Genomic DNA, 23765 nt, shown 5'->3' on the forward strand with positions numbered 1-23765 from the left:
GGTTAACACACGTTTCACAATTTCAGGAATTTCCTTCTGGTTGTTCTAAGACATTAGAAATTAAAAAGAAATAACTATATAATGATTCAGTGGTGATAATCATTTGTTAAGTCCTAACATGTCTGTTACCACTCCTCCCTCTCACTGGATCATCCTCTCCATCTTCAGGATATGTGGTTAATGGCCATTCTAACTTCATGTCGAAAAGGGGTGTGAACATTATGGGGTAGGGGAGTGCATCTGGCTGATGTTCTGGGCAAGACTGGTACTTCTAAGTTTCACGGCTTATCTGGCATAGGAAATATTTGGAGGTTTTAAGTTTCTGAAAAATAAACTTATTAAGTAAAACAATAGAGCTTTTTAAAAAAACATTCAATAAAGTATGGTACAGGCACTTAAATTTTCTTCTAGATATTACTTTAGCCATCATCCTTTGAATATTTTCATTGTTATTCAATTCTAAATATTTTCCAATCTCCACGGTTTTGTTCTCAACTCACACATTATTTACAGGTTTATGTTTGCTTGTTTCTTCCAAACATGGAATTGGAGAAGGAAAGAATTGGCTACATTTTTATTAATTTCTAATTTTATTGCATTTTGGTCAGTTAACGTGGTTTATATCAATCTTTGATATGTGTTGAAACTTCATTTCTGCCTAATTATATGGTCAATTTTTGCAAATGTTCTATGTGTATTTTAAAAGAATATATATTCTCTTACTTGGGAGGTGAGTGGTTCTATACACGTAAATAAAGTTATATATTCTATTTTTCTTTTAGAGATTATCCTTAAAATTTTTAAGATGTATCTGACTTAAAGCCTAAATTAAATCTCTACCTTCCTTCTGAAGTATACATAGAATTTTAGAATTCTAACTCTGATCACTTTCCCTCCCAGCTTACATTTTATTATTATCTAGTATTTTAGTTACACCTTGTTTTTAGCTCCACTAAAACATCACAAATTAGTCATAATTATTTTTGTCTTATACAGTTAACACTGGCTTAATTTACCTACCAATTTCTTTGTTCACCATGACTTTATCCTACTCTCTCCAAAGTTACCTATCCTTTTCCCTGAAGTACATTCTTTAGTAGTCCAAGAGTTTTTTCTGAAACAATGTGGAAGTTTGTTTTTTGTTTATATGAAAATATTCTTATTTTTCCTTCACTTTTGAATGACATCTTAGCTGAGTATGAAATTCAAATCTCTCTCAACACTTTAAAGGTATCAATTTTCTTTGGGTAGTGAAAATCCTTACAAGAAGTCTGTTCTCAATCTGCTTACTGCTCCTTTGTTTTTCTTTTCCAGTAGCTTTGAAAAGTATCATTGGTGTTGTGCAGTTTCATTTCAAAGTGTTTAGTTGTGAATTTTTATTTTTTAACTCTTGCTAGGGTCTAGATTCATATTTTTTTATTAATTCTGAAAACTCCTCAAGTCCTCACTTCAAATTTAGTGTCCCTCATTCTATTTTACTCTTTCTATTGGATTTTGGATCTTTGTGACCTGCCCTTCATGTATTCTCTTCATGTGAATCTTCACTTCTCTTTCAGATTTTCCTTCACTTTAACTTACTGTTTTACATTCTCAAAAATTTTATATCTCCCAGATAACTAATTTTCTCTTCACCTATGTAAACTATTGTTTACTTATCCACTAAGATTTTTAACCTCATTATATATACATTAAATATATTTTTTGTTATGTTTCATTCTTTTCAAAATGTGCCTGTTTCATGTCTTCTTCTTTTCTTTGGATTTCAATTAATTATTTGACGTCTTCAGTCACTTAAAACATGCTAACAAAATTTTCTTTTGGACTGCCATTCTACTATCCCAATTTTTGGAACTGTAATCCTGTTTATTAATCTGCTCAGTCTCATTTGTGGTAGAAAACTGTTTCCCCTTGTGTTGTCATTTTACATTATAAATTCATCTTTTGTTGGGCTTATTTATTTTGTAACAATCCCTTGTGGGCAAAGCAAGATTTCTTATCATCACCTAAATCAAACATCCCTACTTTAAGTAGAAATCTTAGTTCTGGTTTCTTTCCCCACATGGTTAAAACTCAGTCCCCTGGGGGATACACATGTGGTTTAGTGGTAGAACGCTTGCCTTCCAGGAATCCTGGGCATGGGAAACTGGGGTTCAATTTCTGGACCATGTACCACCCCCCAAAAAAAAAATCCCCTAGGAATAGAAAACAAGAAATAACTCCTCTTTTCACCCCTTCACCTTGCTCCAGGACAATATAGAATTAGCTCAAGGGCTTACAATTTTGGTTTTTAGTCCCATTTTTGTTTCTGAAATCTGGAGATTTTTCTGCCTTTCCTGAAAGCTCAGGAATGTAAGTAAAAGAAATGGTGTCTATATTATCCAGCTTTTTTAGATATATGAAGTAAAGGAGTTTTCAGCTTATTTTAATTAACCATCTTGCTAAAAGGAATTAAGGCGCTCCGATTCATTTGTTACATTACTCTGTAAGAGTGGTCTCTCCTAAATACAAACATGAACTCCTCTTTAAAATTCTTCTATGGCTCCTCACTCTTAAGTATGGCATTCAAAGTCCCCTATTAGCCAGCAACTGCCTAACTGCAATTTTACCTCCTACCGCTCTCCCACATGCATACTATGCTCCAACCACTCCTATTTACAGATCCTAGAATTCTTCTTGTTGTTTCGTGTCCCTATGCCTTTAAATGTGCTGATTTCACCTACTCATCTTCATCCTGTCCACATCCATCGATTGACTACTCAAGATTAAACGTCTTTCACTGAAGCCTTTCCTGGCCCGTCCTAACTGGGTTCTCTTCTTTGTGAAAACAGCTAACAATTACTGAGTCTTTTACATGCCAAGCATTGTAATAACTCATTTAATATGATAATGATACTATGATTTTGGTGCTCTATTCCCATTTTCCAGATTCTAAAAAAAACAGAAAAACAAAAGCAAAGACGGAGAGGTTAAGTAATGTGCCCAATGATACACAACCATAAATGACGGTGCTGGAATATGAATCCAGGTAGTCTGACTTCAGATCCTGAATACCAGATTGCCTTCTATAATTATATATTATATTAGTTACTACTGCATTATACCACATTTCAGTTACATGCTTACATACAATCTTTCCAACTACAATTTGACTCAAGAAACAGTATCATGATTTATTTATATTTGGTAGCTCCAGTGCCTAGCACCCAAAAGGCCCTTTCATAGTTACTAATGAATAACTAAAGGTAACATTCCCTTAGCCACTACTTCAACCCCCCTTCATCTCTTGCCTAACTACTAAAATAGTCCCCTAACTGCACTTTCTGCCTCCAATTTTACTCACATCTTCCCCTCAAAATCCAACTAATATTATCTTTCTAAAGTACAATATAACTATGCCATTCCAGCTCTTAAAAATCTTTAAGGGCTCCACACTGTCTACAAGATCAAATCCTAAATTCTTTTAGCATGACATACAATGCCATTCATGAACTGACTTCTGCAGTCTCTTCTCTAATTCCTTCTCTACTCAGTCCCACATTCCACCTATATTTAACTTCTTGACAGATCCTGAACAAACCAACGTCTTCATACATTTGTACATGCAAGCTCTTCTGCCAGGAATGGCCATTCCTTCCTCTTTCACTTGGGAAATTCCCTGCTTGTTCTTTAACATACAGTTCATATGCTTTCCTCAGATTTCCTCCAGACTATCAGTTATCTCATTCCTATACTTGGATAGCATTATGAATTTACCTCCCTTAACATTTTATATTGTTATTTGATTAGGCATGTGTCTCCCCAAAGTGGACTCTTAAAAGAAAAGGGACCATGTTTTATTCATCTTTTTTATTATATCATCTTGCACACTGGGTACCCCCAAAGTGCTCACTGAATTAGTGGAATGAAATTTGACAGACATTTCCTACATTCTACATTCAAACAAACGCAGATATAAATGATTACAAGGTGCCTACCTTGTAATTAACTAGCTACACAAGGAGTGGAAATGTGAATAAGCAAAAGTAAATAAACTTACAAATGTGAATGAATCCTAAGTTCCCGCTGCTCAACTATGAATTCTATAGACTGGCACTACTGTTCCAATGGTAATGATTGTTTAGTTGGAAGAATACATGATGAGGTAATCTCATCATGAGCTTTAAAAAATACATAAGCACTAATGTTTCCTGCATTAGTATTACACTCTCAAGTTCTGGAATAATGTGTCATTAAGAATAAAGGGTTGAGTCAGTTTATACATTTTTAAACAAATTCTTACAAACCAGGGAAATTCCTACCCTTTTATTCTACAATTCACATTGATTTCATTATTCATTAGTCCTACATGAAATTTAGGCTACACACATAGTAAACAATGTCTGCCAACAGAGTAACAAACCAGAACTACCTGCTCTGCACAGAAAGGGGAGTTAAATGTACAAATGCTAGCCCTAAGTGAACAGGAAGGTTGGATGGGAAAAAGGGAATGGATAAATATGGAACTATTAGATTTTTTTGATCTGCTCAATTTTAAAATGCACTTCTAACACCACATAGAAAAAATTAAACTGCCAATTTAAAAGATTTATCAGGAGCAGTGAGATGGTGGCTCAGTGGTAGAATTCCCGCCTGCCGTGCCAGAGACCTGGGTTCGACTCCTGATGCCTGCCATTGCCAAAAAAAAAAAACAGTAAAAGATTCACCAGACTTTGTTGAGTTTTTCTCTTCAATTATTACCCATGGCATAAGAAAAAAAAACTATCCTAAAAAGGTCTTGGTTTCAAGCTTGAAGGCACTATAATTCAGAATGATTATCTCTAATTTCAAATCAAAAGACTAAAAATGAATTCTTAAAATTCATTAATCATTATCCATGATGCTTAAAGGTTGCTGTATATAGCTCAAAATTTACCAATATATGCCTGTGATTGTTTTGCTTTTGTTTTTAATCAAAGCATGAAGACTCTCTCAATTTAGAATATAAGCTCCATAAGGCAGGGATTTTTGGATATTTTGTTTATTGATGTCTGCTAAGGACCTAGAACAGCGTCTGACACAGGTAGGCCCACATTACCTACTTGCTAAATACTGTTCAAGATGGTCCAAATCCTTAATATCAATATAAACAATGAACTGTAGACACTAAACAAACATCAAGTTGAAGCCTTGGTTCCTCCTGAAATGATCAAAGACTAAGCTTTGACACACAGGGTTTTAAAAATCAACAAGAACAACTGATAATATAGCCAAAAGCAGTAAGAAATTACACACAAAAGAAAATATTTTGAACAGGGGTCAGTTAGGTTCTGAACCTTAAAGATTGCTAAGAAGCTGGCAAAAAAAAGTCTCCTGGTCAACCAGAATTTTCAAAACGGCAAACTCTTACACTTATTTTTATAGACAATCCAAATCCAAAAGACATATGATGCTGTGACAAAGTTAAAAACTGCAAGAATTTCACTTCAACACAGTGCATTTACTACAATTTTTCCCTATATTATAAAGCCCTAACTTTTCTTTTATCAACTGACATAATTATGCCAAAAAATTCTGCTAAGTAATATACTTCTGAATATTCCCAAAATTGTTAATTCTGTTCTCATTTCCTACTCATTAAAGTATAACATAAATATTTATGAAACTGGTATTTTTAGTTTTCCCTTTTAACACAGCTTTTCACTGTGAATCAGTCTATCTGTTTCAGCCCTCACTTATGGGTTACTTTTCCAACCTTTGTTTATATTACTCACTATGACCCTCAGCTGGCATCCTTCTCTGTTTTGTGCCTGTTCTCTCTTCGGTAGAATGAGGGCACGGGTTTAGAAAAATGGTTCTTAACACCTCCCCCCCCTCTTTTTTTTGGCAACTCTGAGAATCTGGTGAAAGCTACAGATGACCCTCTCTCCATAAAAATGTATATACACATTTATATAATGACTTTACAACTATTTATAACAGCAAAAGATAGGAAACAACCTAAATGTCCACCAATAGAGGGCTAGGTAAATTATATTCATTCAACAAAATTCCATGTGACTGTAAGAAGAATGAAGACACTTTCTATGTACTGATATGGACAGATTTCCATCATGTCTTGTTAAGTGAAAAAAGCAAGTTGCAGAACAGTGTGTATAATATGCAATATTTATACAGAAAGGGCAAAAAATAAAGTATATTTGAATTTTCATGTATATACATAAACTATGAAAGAATAAACAAGAATCTTTGGTGAGAGTGAGAAATGAGGGATAGAGTACACTTTTTTATATTTTAGTTTGACTCATGCAAGTTGCCTATTAAAATTTGAAATTAAGAAATACTGTATTTAACTTCAAAAGGTTTAGACAACCCACTGAAGTTCAAGGGGTCCTTGCCCCGCCCCCCCCCCGCCCCAAGCAAAAAACAAAACAAAACAAAAACTTGGACTAGAATACAATTTCCAAGGACTTTTCAGCAATATTCTTCCATAATGTTTTGACTTAATAAGCATGAAACTGTAAATATTCAATGATCCAACTGTTAAGAACAATTAAGGAAAAATATTTTTCATTGTGATTCTTATATAAAGGAATTGATGGATATTAAGTGACTCAATGGATCCTAATTTAGAATCTCACTTTAGATAATTTTCCTTAATCACAGATTGTATACTTAATCTATGACAAGAGTTTCTTTAAAGGAAAAAAAAAAGGCTGCACAAATCATAAAGCCATACTCCCTTCTCATGGTTCGAATTTCAAACTGTTTCATAAGGAACTCCAAGCTTAGGAAATAAAGATTAAAATATCCTAGTTGACCATATAATCAACAGTACTATTAAGGAGACCAGAGAAACATATGGTCCTATACTTTGACCAAAACCTCAGAATTTGAAGCAAATTAAATAGCATATGAGATCATCACACAGCTATTACAAATTAGACCAAGTTTGAGGAGGCCTTCTTCCCTGATGTGAGCAGGAGTCAGATAGAACTAGGTTTAAGTCCTTAGGCAAGTTACTTAACCTCTCTGGACCTGTTTCATCTGTTAATTGGAAATAAAAGTATTTGTCTCATAGGGATGTTGTGAAAATTAAAAGGAATAAAATTGCACAAAGAAGCTATTATTTCCAACTTTGGAAATAAAAACAAGGTATCCTAGGACAGAGACAGTTTCTCTGACTGCTTGAATCAAAACAGATTGCATTCTTGTGAACCTATAGTTTCTAATGTCTGCACTTTACTACATAAGCAAAGCGCCACTGTTCCTGTTGAACGAATAGCAGAATTCCCGACATAAAAAGTGAGATATCTGGTCTTTGCCAATTTGTTTCTTGAAAATTTCCTCCTAAGTAAGCACTTTTTATCAAACAGATCTGTAGATGTTGTGTTGAATGTGTGTGTCCCAAAAGAGTCCTAACTTAAGTTTTGTTTTGTTTTTTAAACAGGGCACTTTTTATCTCAAAGCTCAGCACTGACCTACAAGCCCCAAAGAGGCAGGTTCCTGGCAATAAAAAATGGAAAGAAGATGAAGGCAAAAGTACTGCAACGGACTTAAACTGCCAGTATGATAGTAACAAACCCGCACTGCCATGGAGCTATCAGCAACCCCAGCGAATCAATCTTTGTTTCCAAAACTTTTAAACCCTATCCAAGCTACTAGTTCGGAGTTTATTACTAGTAATATTATTATAGCTGTCATTTACTGCTTCCTAACCATGTGTCAGACTCTGTGCTAAGTACGCATTTTTTCAAAATTTTATCAAAATAACTGCACAAGAGAGCTCATTCTTCCAACCCACTCTACTCTCAAGTCTGAAAAGCTCCCTTCACATCCTCAAATTCAACCTGTCCCTTATCTATATCAAGAACTCCACACCCCTACTCACTGATCCATTTAGTCCAGGAAACCACATTTCTCCAAACAATACGACCCCACTCTTCACTCAACACTAAACCAAGCACTTCTCTGAACTTCCAGGTTCCCTGCAAAGTTTCGTACCCTCCCCCTACACACTAATTCCCAACTGCCCCTAACACATTCCAAGATTTTATGGCTCACTCGAAACTTCTGACTTCTGGAAGGCGCGGAATCCCCACAACACACACACTAACCCTCCAAATCCAACGTGCCGGTACACAAAATTCAAAAACAGACACTGCCTGGGCAAAGCCCGAGTTCCAACACCCACAAAAACTCTCCACGCCCGCTCTAGTAGGACCTGGGACGCTCCACCCCCTAACCAGGCCGTGCCCGGTCGCGCTCGGCCTCGTTCGGATCCCGAGGGGAGAAGAGAAGCTCCACCTGGCTCGGCGGGCGCGGCGCGCGGCTCCGGTTCCGGCCCCGACCCCACAGCAGCCGCGCCCCCGTCACGGCGCGGACGGCAGCGCTCCGGCTGGCCGCGACGGACGCGCTCGCTTGGCACCTCCGCGTTGGCCTGGCCGTCGTCGCGGGCCCGACGGCGGGCCCATCCCGGGCCGCTTGCGCGGCAGCGCGGGCAACCCGAACCCGCCGCGTCGGCGGCGCGTTGGGCGCAGCGTCGGCACAGCGAGTGGCCGCACGGCAGGGCCGCCGCTTCCCCCGGGGTCTCCAGGCACACGGCGCAGCCCGACTCCTCCGGCCGTAGCGCTGGCGGCGGCTGCAGCAACGGCGGCGGTAACACCAACAGCGCAGGGCCAGAGACTGGGCCCGGGGCCCCAGTCTTCGCTGCCGCCATCTCGTCACAGCGACCCCGCCGGCCCCGCCGACTCAGAGCCGCCGTAGCCGCCGCGGAAGAAGCCCGAGTACTCGGACCTGCCGCCGCCATCTTGTTTCCCGTTTGAAGGGAGAGTCCGTTGCGAGGGAGAAGAGTAGAGGGCGGGGCAGTGCGCGGCTTGCAGCGCTATGTACATATTCATGAGGGGGCGTGGCTCCGGAGGATTTTCCCGGGCCTGGTTGGCGGGAATAGAAGCCTGATTAATATATATTCGTTATCCTTCAGACTCACTCTCCAGTTTTTGCAATTTCTTGTTCTTGAACCATAAGGATAAGATAAGAACCATAAGTGTAAGAACTGAGGGGATTTATTTGGGATTGCTGAGCGATATTATGAAGAATTACACTTATTTAATCCTGCATTCCCCGATAACTGAAGTTAAAGTGAGTGCAGAGTGTATGAATTCTCCAGAAACCTGTGTTAGTGCCTCATTTGATGCAAGGGTTTGTAAGGATCGAAGTAACTGAGGTAACTGAAACCAGGCCTGCTGTGACCAATTTAGTAACTGGCTGCCAAAATTAACAGCCTATTGTTGGTCCTCCTTCCTTCATCATTCCTTCCCAAAATTTTTCCACACTCCTTCCCGAAACTCCTCTCCCTTGGCTGAAAAATCCATAATTTCCTGGGGTTTTCCCAACTCCTCAGCTCTTTCTCAGGCTCCTTCTTTGAAACTTCCTCCTTTGTCTTGCACTTAAGTATGATATTTCTGTAGGTTCAGGCTTCAGTCCTCTTCTCACTCTGGGGGCTCCCCAGGTCCACCCCACACTTTGTTCCCTCTGAAACTCCCAGACCACCATCCACAGCCTAGAACTCCTGAGTCCACCCCAGCATATTCAATTGCCTAATAGAAACATCCTCTAAGATGTCTGTTGTCTCGTGTAGAAAACTAGTGATTGTCTTCCACTCTTCTTTCAAAACATTTCTTCTTCCTTTTTCCCTGATTCTATTAAAGGCACCATCTTCCCAGCCCCTCAAGCTCCAAATCTTGTCATCTTTAACTTCTCTTCATTTCCAACATCCTGTCAGTTACTTAGTCCTGTCAGTTCTCCCACTAAAATGTCTATTTTCCCACCTATCTTCTCTTGATTCCATTCTCACTGCCCAATTCAGATCTCATCATGTTATCTAGATTTTTTCAGTAGCTTCTATGTGAGAACTCCCTTCCCACAGCCTCTCTTCTGCATCCATCCTCTACAGCTCTTAGAATTCTTCCTATAGGGCAGCTTAGACCATGTCATTCCTGCTTGGGTTAGGGTGAATTGCTCAGACTTTGATGCCAGTGTCCTTTCTGGATGCAAAGGGCAGGGGAGAAAGGATTTCCCCTCAAGAGAGAGAGAATTCTGCTTTACCAATTCTCCCACCCTTAACTTTGTTTGCACTAAAGTAGATTTGGAGCCGGAAGGCCTTAAACAAATGCCATTTCCTGCTAAGAATCTTTATAGGAAAGCACAAGTCTTATAAGGAGAGTAAAATAAAAAACAACATAATGTCATAAGGCATCAGAACCCTGTTTTGGATGAGACTGCCCAGAAACAGCACCTGAGCTAGTGGTAAACCAATCCAAGACAGACAGATTGGTCAAAGGTAGAGAGCAGAACATAAAAAGAGATCGATTCCCAAAATGAAGACCAGATGACTAAGGAATGGTCAAAAACTAAAGAAGGGTCAATGAGTATGTGAAACAAGCACTTGTGCACACAAGGCCCAGTCAGAATCCTGCCAGACATAGAAGTATGGCCTCAGCTGTCCTTTATCCATGGGTCCTCCTCATGTTCCTGCCCTGGTTCTTGAGGACACCTTGTCCAGATTCTGACAAACGAAGCCTGTGGTTCAGTGATCCAGCTGTCTACATGAGAAATGTGGCCCTTTGTGCAGGCTATTCACTCTTCACTGTTGGGTCTCTTAATTGAAAGGCCTGTTTACTGTTCAAAGGAGCTGCACCACAGAAGAGCAGCATACTTTTTAAAATACAAATGAAACAAAATTTCATTTTGTAGAGGGGAAAAGAACAATAGGTCCAAGTAGCACTGGACCAGAAGCCAGGAAACCTGGGACTGATCTTGGCCCCTTTCATTAACTCACTGTGTGATTTCAGACAGGTAGCTCCTCTCTGGGCCTCAGACTCCTCATCTTTATAACACGTCCTGGAATTCAGCAGTTCTCAACCTGGGATGCACTTCGGAAACACCTGTTTATATACATGCCCAGAGCCAACCCCAGACCTAACGAATACAAAAACTAAGGCCAGCATGTGTGTATTTTAATTGCCATGGGATTCTAATGAATACACTTAGCTAAAACCAACACAGTGGATAAGTCCAAAGGTCTCTTCAGGCTGTAACATTCTAGAAATCTGACTCCCAATTCTCAGTCTTTTCTCTCTTCTATGCTATTGCCGAGGTAGCAGTCATGGTGACAGAAGGCAAGACAAATCTAAGAAACTTGGAGAGTTATCTTAGAAATGAGGGAGATGAGGATGATTCTAAAGTTTTAAGCCTAGGAGCCTGGAATTATGATCTCAACTGACAACCTACAAAAACAGAAAAACTGGAAGAAGATGAGGAATTGGGCGGAGTGAGTATTTTGTTTTGTTTAGCTTACCACCAGCGTCCAAACCTCCTTCCTATGTGGGAGAATAATTGCCAACGGTGTTTTGTAAATTATAAAATGATTCAAGATGTCGATGGCCCAGAGTAGAATAAGCCCCAGTTGGAGGTGTTGCTTTTTTTTTTTCCTAAGCACCCACCTGTGCCACAGACCACCAAGAGAAGAGGGACACATATACTCACTTTGTCATCAAGGATGCCGTCTGATGAACAAATAGCAGTGCAGCCACACATACCAGTACTTCTTCCCCAGTTGTTTTTTGCTGCTGCTATTCCTTCCACACTTTCTGAGAATTCCATTGCTGCAAAATTCCCTGTCACCCTTCTCATAGTACTTCTATCATGATTCCATACCAAACTAACCTTTCATCACCCCTTATCAACAACACTGAAAAATCTGCCACTTTCCCTGAGCTGGAGGCCCCAGCTTCTCTCTGCTGCACTGAAAGAATCAGATGTGAAACAAGGCCATTCAGCCTAGATCCAGGCTGTTTCTCCCTGCAGGTATAAGAACCCCTTCTTGCCAGTCCAGGGACTGAGGTCATCCTGAAACCTCACACATCTAAAAGGGGAAGGATCAGTCCCTGAGACCACACTAGCCCCACCTCTCTCTCTCCCTTTTCTCTCTCTCTCTCTTTTCAAATATTTTTTGTTGTGGTAAAATATACAGAGAACTATTTTAACCTCTTTTAAGAGTATAATTCAGGGACATTAAGTACATTGACAATGTTGTGTAACCTTCACCACTGTCTATTTCCAGAACATTTACATCACTGCAAACAGAAACTCTGTAAACATTAAGCAATAACTTCCCACCCTCCTCCCCCACCCCAACCCCTGGAAACCTCTACTGAGTTTTCTGTCTCTCTGAGTTTATCTATTCTAGATACCTCTTGTAAATGAAATCATATAATGTTAATCTGGCTTATATCACTTAGCATGTTTTCAAGGTTCATCCATGTCGCATGTATCAGAACGTCATTCTTTTTTATGGCTGAATAATATTCCTGTGTGTGTGTGTATGTGTGTGTGTGTGTGTGTGTGTGTGTGTGTGTGTGTGTGTGTGTGTGTGTATATATATATATATACACACATTTGTTTGCCCATCTGTTGATGGACACTTAGGTTCTTTCCACCTTCTAGCTATTGTGAGTAATGCTGCTATGAACATTGGTTTACAAGTATCAGTTTGAGTTGCTTTCAATTCTTTGAAGAATATACGTAGGAGTAGAATTGCTGGGTTATATATGGTAATACTGTGTTTAATTTCTTGAGAAACTATCAAACTGTTTTCTACAGTGGCTGCTCCATTTTATATTCCCACCAGCAATGTATAAACATTCCAGGTTCTCTGCATCCTTGCCAATCCCTTTAATTTTACATTTTTTAATAATAGTCATCCTAGTGAGTGTCAAGTGGTATCTCATGGTTTTGATTTCCATTTCTCTAATGGCAGTGTTGAGCATCTTTTCATGTTCTTATTGGCCACCTGCATATCTTCTTTAAGTCCTTTGCTCATTTTTTATTGAGTTGTCTTTTTGTTGTTGAGTTTTAAGAGTTCCTGATACTATTCTGGATATTAAGCCCTTAACCAATACAATGTTTCCAAATATTTTCTTGTTCCATTCTTCAGGCTATCATTTAACATTCTGATCATGTTCTTTGATGCACAAAAGTTTTAAATTTTTATTTGGTTCCATTTATCTGTTTTTTATTTTGCAGCTTATATTTTTGGTGTCATCTCTAAGAATTCATTACCTAATACAAGGTTCTGAAGATTTCCCCTATGTTCTGAGAGTTTTATATTTAGGTTGTTCTGGTGATTTGAAGCTACGTACCCCAGAAAAACATGTTCTGAAATTTATTCCATCCCTGTGAGTGTAAATCCATTGCAGGTAGGGACTTTAGATGAGGTTCCTTCAGTTAAGATGTGGCCCAACTCAATCAGGATGGGTCTTAATCCTATTACTGTAATCCTTTATAAGCAGAATTAAATTCAGGCAGATAGAGAGAAAGCCGCAGGAAGCAAGAAGTCCAAGTCAGTGGCACCTGGAAGAGTAAAGAGAAGATGCTGCTATGTGCAATGCCATGTAGCAGAAAAGTCAAGGACCAAGGATTGCCAGCCGCCAGCCCCAAAATACCAATCTTCAGAAACAAAGCATAACCTTACTGATGCCTCAGTTTTGGACTTCTGATAGCCTTAAACCATAAGCCAATAAATTCCCATTGTTTAGGCCAGCCCACTGCATGGTATTTGCTTTAGTGGTGAGGAAACTAATGTAGTTATTGATCATTTTCAGTTAATTATGGTAAGTGGTAAAAGGTTGTGGCCTAAATTCATTCTTTGTGTGGATTTCCAGTTGTCCTAGCACCATTTGTTGAAGAGACTGTTCTTTCCCCGTGAATTGGTGTTGGGGATGGAATCATGTCCTCCACAAAAGGCATGTTCCAGCCCCATTGGAAATAGGACCTTTGAAGATATTATTAGTTAAGGTGTGCCCAAATGCAATGAAGGTGGGCCTTAATATAATGTGGTTGAAGTCCTCATAAACAAAGAAAATTGGACAGAGAGAGAAACCACAGGGAACAGCCACAAGCTGAAAATTAGTGGAACCTGGAAGAGAAAGGAGAAGATACCACCATGTGCATAGCCATATGACAGAAATGCCAAGGAACTCCAAAGATTGACAGCCTGGCAAAAAATATCGACCCTGGTAGGAAGTAAGCCTTCTAGTCTCTGAAACTGTGAACAAATAAATTCTTATTGCTAAGCCAACTCATTGTATGGTATTTATTTTAGCATCTGGGAAACTAAAACAAATTGGCATGGTGCTCTTGCCAAAAATCAACCAACCATAGATGTATGGGTTTATTTCCGGACTCTCAGTTCTATTCCATTGGTAAATGTGTCCATCCTTATTCCAGTACCACACTGTTTTAATTACTATAGCTTTGTAGTAAGTTTTGAAATCAGGACGTGTGAGTCCTCCAACTTTGTTGTTCGTTTTCAAGATGGTTTTGGCTATTCAGGGTCCCTTGCAATTCCATATGAATTTGAGGATCAACTTTTCCATTTCTGCAAAAAAAAAAAAGGGGGCTTTGGGGATTTTGATAAGGACTGTGTTTAATCTGTAGCTCTCTTTGGGTAGTACTGACATCTTAACAATATTGAGTCTTCCAATCCATGAACATGGGATGTCTTTCCATTTATTTAGGTCTTCTTTAATTTATTTCAGCAATGTTTTATAGTTTTCAGTGTATGAGTTTTTCATCTCCTTGGTTAAAGTTATTCATAGGTATTTTATTATTTTAGATGCCATTGAAAATGGAATTGTTTTAATTTCCTTTTCAGATTGTTCATTACTGCTGTACAGAAACACAGTTGATTTTTGCATGATGCTCTTGTACCTCACAATTTGCTGAACTCATGTATTATCTCTATTAGATTTCGGTGGATTCCATGGGATCTTCCACATATAGGATCATGTCGTGTGTGAAGAGAGATAGTTTTACTTCTTCCTTTCCAATTTGAATGGTTTTTTAATTTTATTTTTTGGGTACCTTTTATTTCTTCTTCTTACCTAATTGCTCTGGCTAGCACTTCCAATACAAAAATAATGAATAGCAGTGAAGACAGAGGGCATCCTTATCTTGTTCTTAATCTTAAGGGAATAACTTTTGGTCTTTCACCATTGAGTATGAAACCAGATGTGGGTTTTTCATAAATCCCTTTTATTGTATTGAGAAAGTTGCCTTTTCTTTCTAGATTTGCGAGTGTTTTTATCATAAAAGAAAGTTCAGTTTTGTCAGATGCCTTTTCCACATCAATTGAAATGATCATGTGATTTTTCCCTCATTCTATTAATGTGGCATATCACATTGATTGATTTTCATATGTTGAACCACCCTTGCATCCCTAGAATAAGTCCCACCTGGTCATGTATAGTGTATAATTCTTTTAATATACTGTTGGGTTCAGTGTGCCAGTATTTTCTTGAGGATTTTTTCATCTGTATTCTTAGGGGATTTGGGTCAGTACCTTTCTTTTCTTGTGCTGCCTCTATCTGCATTGGTATCAGGGTAATACTTTCTTCATAGAATGAAGTAGCGCTCTCTCTCTTTAACCCTCTTCATCTCTTCCAGTAGCATCTTCTTCCTGTTCCCTTCCCCTCTCAAGCCAGATTTCCCCTATCGAGTTGGTTCCTTCCCTTTTGTTTTGTAGATTCTTGCCACATTCTTACTATTATTCATTTTCAGTTCCTTCCTCTTATTTCAGAGGAAGAAGTAGTCCTTTTGCAAAGCTAGCCCCTCTACCTGTATTTTCCATATCACCTTTCTGGCCTCCTCCAGACCTTTTCTAAACACTGAACAAATAAAAATAAAACTTGCTCCCTGGCACCCTCAAGGTTACAGCCGAACAAAGAGGCAAAAGTATAAATAACTATGATAGAATTATAAGTGCTACAACTGAGACATATACAGGGTGCTATGGAAGCAGAGAGCAAAGCAGGGGGCAGGGAAGCTACACAGAGGAGGGAACACTTGAGCTCCCTCTTGAAGAATGAAGAAGAGTTCACCAGGTAGAAAAAGGGGATGGCATTCCAGACAGAGAAAAAAACAAAAGCAGAAGCACAAAGGTATAAAAGTGCAGGATATGAAACACAGAGGGGCCAATCCTTCCAGAATATCAGCTAGTTCCATCCCCCATCCCATATTATCATCAGCCCCTTCCAACATGAAAAAGTTAGAATGGGCATAGCCCAAATACCCCTAAAATGTGGGAGAAAGATCAAAGGTGATGGTGGAGTTATACAGAGAAGGTCGGGTTTAACAAGTGACTATGAGTATGGACTCATTATACTGGTATTTCTGTTAGCCTCCAGTACCTTAGAGCAGCTAGAAATAAAAACCTAAAATTGTGGAATTGTAACCCATACCAAACTCTGAAATCTGTTCCACAATTATTGTGATTTTCTTTGAAATTTATTGTTGTTACATATATATGTTATTTAAAGAGAAGGAAGAGTATAACAGAGAAGAAAGGATTTAACAAAAGAGTATAACTGCTGAATCATTATATTGATATTTATGTTGGTCTCCAATGTCTTAGAGCAGCTAGGAGAAAAAACGAAAAATCGTAGAACTGTAACCCATTCTAAACTTTAAAATCTGTTCTATAACTTCTTGTTAAAATGTACTTGGAAAATTTTTGCTTTTTTGTATATATGTTATATTTCACAATAAAAAAATTTTTTTTAAGTACAGGATATGTAGGACTGGTAAGGAATTTCAATGTGGCTAGAACGTTGGAGAAGAAAAAGAACTACAATTCATTGAGCAACTACCATGTGCCAGGGACCATGAAAAGAGATCATTTACCTTTTCTCATTTAAACCTAATATAATGCCGTAAGATGGGCATATGTTATCTCCATTTTATAGAGAAATAAGCTCAAGCTCTTGGGGTGCTCTTGAAAGATCTAATATTTAGACTGAGAGGGTTATAAATGGAGTTGTATTTTATAAGGACAAATCTTGATCTTATAATTGTCAGTGAGGAATAGAAAGAATCCAAGCCGGCTGTTCTTCTAGCTGTTCTTTTTTGAGGAGGTGGAGGCGGCTTTCAGAAGTCCTTTGGGTTCAACACATAGAGAATAAGGAAATAAAAGGGAAATGATCCTACTTGCCCCACCTCATAGTGAAACACCTAAAAGACAAACCCTCCTCTGACGGTACTGATCATCTTTTACAGTGTAAAGCACATGTCTTATGCTATTGTGTCTTTCCATCCTATTCGCCGTTACTTGGTCTGGGCTAAGTTCCTGAGGAGTCGCTCATGCATGACCATTCCCCAGGAAAAGACTGTGTGGAAGGGAAAACTCCATTTTGTCATAAATAAATGGATGATTTATACTGACCAGAATGAAAAATTTGCCTCAGAAGGAAGCACTATAGTGGAAGCAGAAGAAAAATCAGGGGAGCTACACGATAGCTTCCCAAAGATGGACTTTCTCTTGTTTGGAAAGACATAGACACAAGATGCTTTTCAAAAAGAGGCTGAGAACAGAGAACATCATCTCCCAAGTTCCTTCAGTCCTCAAAGAGGGTAATATTCTATACCAGTCTACCAATGACCAGTGAGAAGCCTGATTTGTTCTCTTCTAGAATGGTCACTGTGTTAAGTTTCTTTGTTCACTGAGCTCTGAGCTCTGCTATCCCCATCCCTGAGTAAATCTCCCCAGACTGTGATGCAACTGAAAGACCACCAGGGGGCAAACCGAGACTACTGAGCTCTACCCACCATCTCCTCCACCCAGTTTCCATGGAGCCAAACTCAGAATGTTAAGAGATGGAACCCACTTTAGAAATCATCTAAGACTCTGATCATACCTCTTCATTTTCAGAGAAGACGCGGGTCTAAAGAGGGAAATTAATTTGTCAAATCCACACAGTGAATTAATGGTAAAGTAAGAACTTCAAACCAAGTCTTCTAACTACTCCAGCCCTATACACATCATACCACACTAAGCTTTCATTTGTCTCCTATTTAATTCAAAAATAAACTTTTTTTATTAGAGAAGTTGTGGGTTACAGAACAATCATTCATAAAATACAATATTCTATATACTACCCTATTATTACTATCTTGCATTGGTGTGGACCCTTTGTTACAACTGAGGAAAGCACATTTGTATCACTGTACTATTAACTACAGTCCATGGTTTAATTTAGGGTTCATAATTTGAGTTGTTCAGTTCCACAGATGTTTTAAAATTTGTATTCTAATACCATCTATAGAACCTAAAATTTTCATTTTTAACTATATTAATATATATAATTCAGTGCTGTTAATTATATTCACAGTGTTGTGCTACGTTCATCACAATCCATTACCAAAACTTTTCAATGGTCCCAAATAGAAGCTATGTACCTTTTAAGTCTCAACTCCATATTCCCCACTCCGTCCCCTGGTAACCTAAATTCTGAATTCTGACTCTACGAGTTGGCTTATTCTAATTATTTCACATCAGTGAGATCATATAATATTTGTCCTTTTGTGTCTGGCTTATTTTATCCTACACTGGTTTTTTCATGATATTTCTATGAAAAGGACTTATCTTCCCAATTAGATTGTAAGTCCTCCGGGTCAGACTCCATGTTTTGACCAGGATTGTACATATCCTCTCATCTATTGTACATAGATGAGAGCACCTAGCATAGTGCTCTCATCTAGCCCATTCCCGTTACAAGGTTGATGATCTCAGTAGATATGGTGAAAGTGTGCCAGATCCCGCAATGGTTTCCGAAAACATACTGTCTCTGCCTTCAAGGCACTCCTTCTCTAAAGGAGAAGGCAGACAAGTCAACAAATAACTATAATTTAGGAGATGAATTTTTAAAAGTAGTATATACAAAATGATATGGAAGTACAGAAGAGGAAGTGACTATACTAACACTACCTGAATGGATACAAAATTGGGTCCTAAACGAAGAGCGAAAACTCATCAAAGAAAGAATGAGAATTTCAAGTAGAAGGGAACAGCAGAATAATCCAACACAGACCGACATGAAAAGACATCGTGTACTGGGTGCAAATGATCAGTTGGGAGTAGCTGGAAGGTAGTATGTATGTAAGAAACTGGACTGGGATGCAGGAGAGATAAGACTAGAAAGGAACTTTAAGGTCAACTATGAAGTAGCTGCTCATTCATTAATTCGTTCAATAAGCAGTAAGTAATCTTACATGCCATGCAGCACCACTGTTGTTATGATGGTGGTATATTGATTATAAAAGTGATGGTGCTAATAATGATGAAAATGCTAATGTAGATGAATTCCAAGGATTTGTGGTCTTGAACGTCTATGGGTCACTCCTCAGTCAGTTTATCTAGATAAGTATTCCATCATTCATTTATTTTCATTGATCAAAAAATATTCAGTAAGCCTGTACTATGTGCTAGGCTGAATACCGTTCTAGGAGCTTGGGGTATAGCAGTGATCAAGAATTAAGGTCCAGGCTGTTCACAGAGCTTTCATGATCACAAGGGATGCAGATAATATACAAATGATGAAATACATCTCCAATAATGATATGACATGGAGAAAATAAAGCAATAGGACAGAAAATGACTGGAGGTGGGAAATCATTAGATAAGTTGGACTGGGGAGATCTCACAAAGGAAGTGACAGTTAAGCTGAACAAAGAGGTATCAGCTGTGGGAAAAGCTGAGGGAAGAGAACTCCAAGCAGGGGAAACAGCAAGTGTAAAGATCTTGAGGAAAGGCCAAGCAGCTTGGTGTATCCCAGGAACTGAAAGGAGGCCAGTGTGCTGCAGCAAAGCAAGCACAAGAGAGAGTAATCTGAAGTCAGGAGCAGGCAGGGGCCAGGCCATACAGGGAATTACAAGTTGGGTCCGGGATTTGGATTTTATTTCAAGTGCAATGGGAAGGTTTTAAGGAATGGAGTGATATTATCTGATTTATATTTTTAAAAGATAACTCTAGTGATTCCCCATTCCTGTGCCTGCTGTGTCCCAAGTTATAGGGCATCTCTTTCTGGAGCTCTACACCTTCACAGAATTATTGAAAGAAGTATCTAAGTTCAAACTGTTTTTCAAGAGTCCTCCTGAGTATGGAGGAGGTAGGGGCAGAAGTTATAAAAGCAGCATGCTGTCAGGTACATGGGTAGTTTAGTGGTTAGAATGCCTGCCTTTCACGTGGGAGACCTGGGTTTGATTCCTGGACCATGCACCCACAAAAGAAATAAAAGCAACATACTGGAGCTAGCTCAGGAGAGCCTAGTGTTAAATTTTCAGGAATTTTGGGAGCTGGTTGTTAAACACAATCATTAAAATTAAACTATATAAACTTATAATTAACTGTTATATTGAAAGCAGGTGATAAATACTCATCATTTCCTAATTATTTTACTATTATAAGTGTTCCAGAGGTTATTTATGTCTCTTGGATCTCCTTGGTGGAAATACTATATAATGGTGTCCTGTTGTACTTCTCTCCCCAGCTTCGCATTCTGTAGTTGGCCATGATGGGAGTATCTACCACCATGGAAAATGGCAAATGTGATAAACCAGGACTCCCTCCTTCCACCTCCACAGAGAGTCAGTTGTTAAGCATTTACCAGAACACCACTGCTATATTTGTCATGTAGTCCTCTTATATTACCTCTCTTATGGTGAGTCTGCTTTTAGAATTTTATTGACAGATGTCTTTCTTTGATACTGTTCCCTATGATCCCTATTGGTTTGCGAATTTTACATAATAAGGCAACACATAGCCCAGGAAGAGGCCTTTTGGCCACAAATAATTATGCAGGCCACAAGACTATTTGAAGAAACTAGGGATATGGTTAATTTAGCAACTACTATGTGCAAAGCTCTGTACTGTAGGCTTGGGAAGATATTAACCATATTTTCCTATCTGTGCTCTCAAGAAATTCACTTTAGAAGCTTGAAGGTCTAGTGATAATACAATGTGACCCATGCTATAATGGAGTTATAGAAGAATGTAGGAGAGAGATAGTAATTCAGAGACTATGAAAGAGACTTCAGTGGAGACCTGCACTATTAGCATCAGTATGGAACCTGTGCATCAGGGTCTGTCTTATTCTCCACGGCCTCAAGCACCAAGCATAGTGCCTGGCACGGAGCTGACACTCAGTAATTGTTTGTTGGATGAATGAAAGAGGTGGTAATTACCTTGATCCTTAAAAAAATATGTAAGCTTGCCAGACAGATAAGAGTAGGTAGAGGGAGGGCATTCCAGACAGAAGAAACAACATAGGTAGAGGCATAAAGGTTGAAAAAGCTCAACGCACTTGAAGAACGAGAAAGTTTGATGTGGCACACACAGCCCACGGGCCAGGACTGGCAAGGGTAAGTAAATGGAGGAGGGATTCTCTGTCCCAAATCTCTGTAAGGTTCTCAAAGGACAAAAGGAGTCAGCATGTTCTGTATAGGCCAGGGACCAAGGCTAGGGGTAGTTCAGAGAGTCAAAGAGAATCAGATTTCCATTTAGTATATAGAACTTGCTAACAAAACTGTCCAACAGTAGAATGGGCTGCCTTTGAAGGCAGCAAGTGAGTGGGTACCTTATCAGGAAAACAAACAGATACCAGACAACCTCTTGGTACAACAAACTGCTATGGGGAGATCTTTTTTCCCTGACTAGATTTTGGAAGAACTTATCAAGTTTTCTTTTATAAAGGATTTTAGAAAATACATGAATAACCATTTTGAACAGCAATTCTACAGAAAATATAGAAACTTTACTTAAGTGGTTGTTTCTTGTGTCAATCATTGATTAAAGCTGAGGGATACTTTAGGCACTCCTATGGGAAAATATTATGTCTTCTTTTCAAATCACTGAGGTATTCATTCATTCATGTAGAAATTATTCATTCAATATCTTTCATTCAATATCTTTATGTGTCCAGCACTTAGCAAGAAACAAATACAAATGAAAGAAGGCACCTACCTTACAGCGAGTGCTGAACAGAAATGCAAATAAACACTTGCACTCCAATAGCTACAATACAAAGTACTGTGGGAGATACAAAGATCAAAATTTTTCTTTGCCTGTGGAAATCAGGGAAGGCCTCAGAGAGGAAGTGACTTTGGGCTGACTTTTGAAAAGAAAAAAGGGATTCACTAGATTCGGGATGAGAAAGATAGTTCAGGCATAAGGAAAACAGATAAAAAAAGGCATGAAAATACATGGCCAGTCTGGGATGTGAGTGGTTGGAAAAAGTGTAGGGTGGATGGCAATGGTAGATAGGAGTCCAAATGCGCAGGTTCTTTAATTCAGTGCTAAAAATGTTGGATTTTAATTTGTAAGTGGTAGAAAGCCAAGAATAGATTTTAATTGGGAAAGTGATATAATCAGATTTTTCAAGAGAAATTATCAGTGTACTTCTTCTGGTAGGGGTAAGGAGAACGGATTAGGGGGCCCAGACTAGGGACAGAGAGACTTAAGAGGCTATTGAGAGATTCCAGGTAAGGGGTACTGATGACGTGAACTCTGGGGACAACGGAGACGGAGAGGAGGGGTGAGAGAGTAGAGACCGTTTTTGATGTACAATGGACAGGATGCTTACACTTAAGACAAAATGTATGTGCAAAGCAGGCTTAAAGATGGAGAAAGGAAATCTCTGTCCCAGACCATTGGAATGAGATTGTTTCTGCAATTGAGCAGTAACTTAACTCTGAGCTCCCTGAAAGCCAAGAGAAAAAGGAAGCATCATGATGTACATAGTTTTCATTATCTGCTAAAATGAAGTATACTCAAGGGAAAGGAAGAGCCTAGCCAGACTGAAGCCAGAGAAGTTAACCCTGGGATGGCACCGGGGGGCAGATAATGGCAGACCATAAATGCCAAACTGAAGTGTTTATCCCTGATTCTGAGGACCTTAGGGAAGCACTGTTTCTGGGATCACTGGTTCCTCACACTCTTCTCTGTCCTGGAGGTAGTGGCCTGATGGCAAAGTGGAGTGGGGATCTCAGCCTTGGCCCAGGAACTTACCTTTACAGACAGCCAATCAGGAATACTTAAACCTGGAAATCTGATTCCCTTCCAGAGTGGGATGTGGCCCAACACCCCATCCCGCTTCTTCCTTTTCCCAGTGACCACCCGACCAATACTCACTGGAATCTCCACTTGCTCTACAAGAGAAGCTGGCCAGGAAATTGAGGTCCAAAGTGGAGATCAATGTATTTACCAAAAGTGGCCCAGCAACTTAGGCAGAGAGCCAGGACCAGGACCCTGCCCTCTTGATTTCAGAACCTGGGTATTTCTGGCGTGGACAGAACTGGTTGTTTTCTCCATAGTCCTGGAGAGTGTCAGGGCTTTGCTCTCAGGGAGCTCACCTTCTGAGGGGAAAATGAACACCTTACCAAATAGCTCTCACTGAAGATGGCTGAACAGGGCCATCACTGTCAGAGAGGTACAGGCCTTACCTGCATAGGCAGAGATCGGTCCTGCTTCAGGGGTGGGGGTGGGGGGATGGGAAAGCATGGGAAGACTTCTTGGAGGAAGGTCAAAGGATACAACTGGGCTGGATTTCAACTTGGGGTTGGCCAGGTTGAAATCTGGGAAGAACACCTGATTTTATGACCTATCTCTTTGGTTTTTGAGGGCTCTGGCGATGATTACCTCAATTGTGTTTGCAACAAGTATGGGGAAGACATTAAATCTCCACTTTAGAAGTGGGGAAACAGATTCCGAAAGGGGAATTGGCGTGCCCAAGGCCACCAACAGCGAATTAAGAAACGCAAGCTTCCCTGCGCCTCTTGATTCCCGCAGCCCGTTTCCCCATTTCGCCCCTGACACCTCACCCTTCCACACCCGAAAGTTCCACTTGAAGTCTAACTGGGTTCCGTCCTCCTGCAACTCTGGGCGTCGCGGGGAAGCA

General features: G+C 39.4%; 2 protein-coding genes across 3 annotated transcripts in view; one reads left to right on the forward strand and one right to left on the reverse strand.

Moving 5' to 3' along the window:
* RNF169 (ring finger protein 169) overlaps window positions 1-8831 on the reverse strand; it is a 158000-nt gene extending 149169 nt beyond the window's left edge. Inside the window, exon 1 of the mRNA XM_077113577.1 lies at window positions 8284-8831. Coding sequence (XP_076969692.1) covers window positions 8284-8785 — 502 coding nt within the window. The 5' untranslated portion in view covers window positions 8786-8831. The remainder of the gene's footprint in view (window positions 1-8283) is intronic.
* An 11487-nt stretch (window positions 8832-20318) lies between these two features.
* The window catches only part of CHRDL2 (chordin like 2), a 34973-nt gene continuing 31526 nt past the window's right edge, over window positions 20319-23765 (forward strand). For both annotated transcript variants that reach the window (XM_077113578.1, XM_077113579.1), the window contains exon 1: window positions 20319-20531. The gene's annotated coding sequence lies outside the window, so the exon portion shown is untranslated. The remainder of the gene's footprint in view (window positions 20532-23765) is intronic.

The sequence above is a fragment of the Tamandua tetradactyla genome, chromosome 8 (genome assembly GCF_023851605.1).
Source record: "Tamandua tetradactyla isolate mTamTet1 chromosome 8, mTamTet1.pri, whole genome shotgun sequence".
NCBI classification, from domain to species: domain Eukaryota; kingdom Metazoa; phylum Chordata; class Mammalia; order Pilosa; family Myrmecophagidae; genus Tamandua; species Tamandua tetradactyla.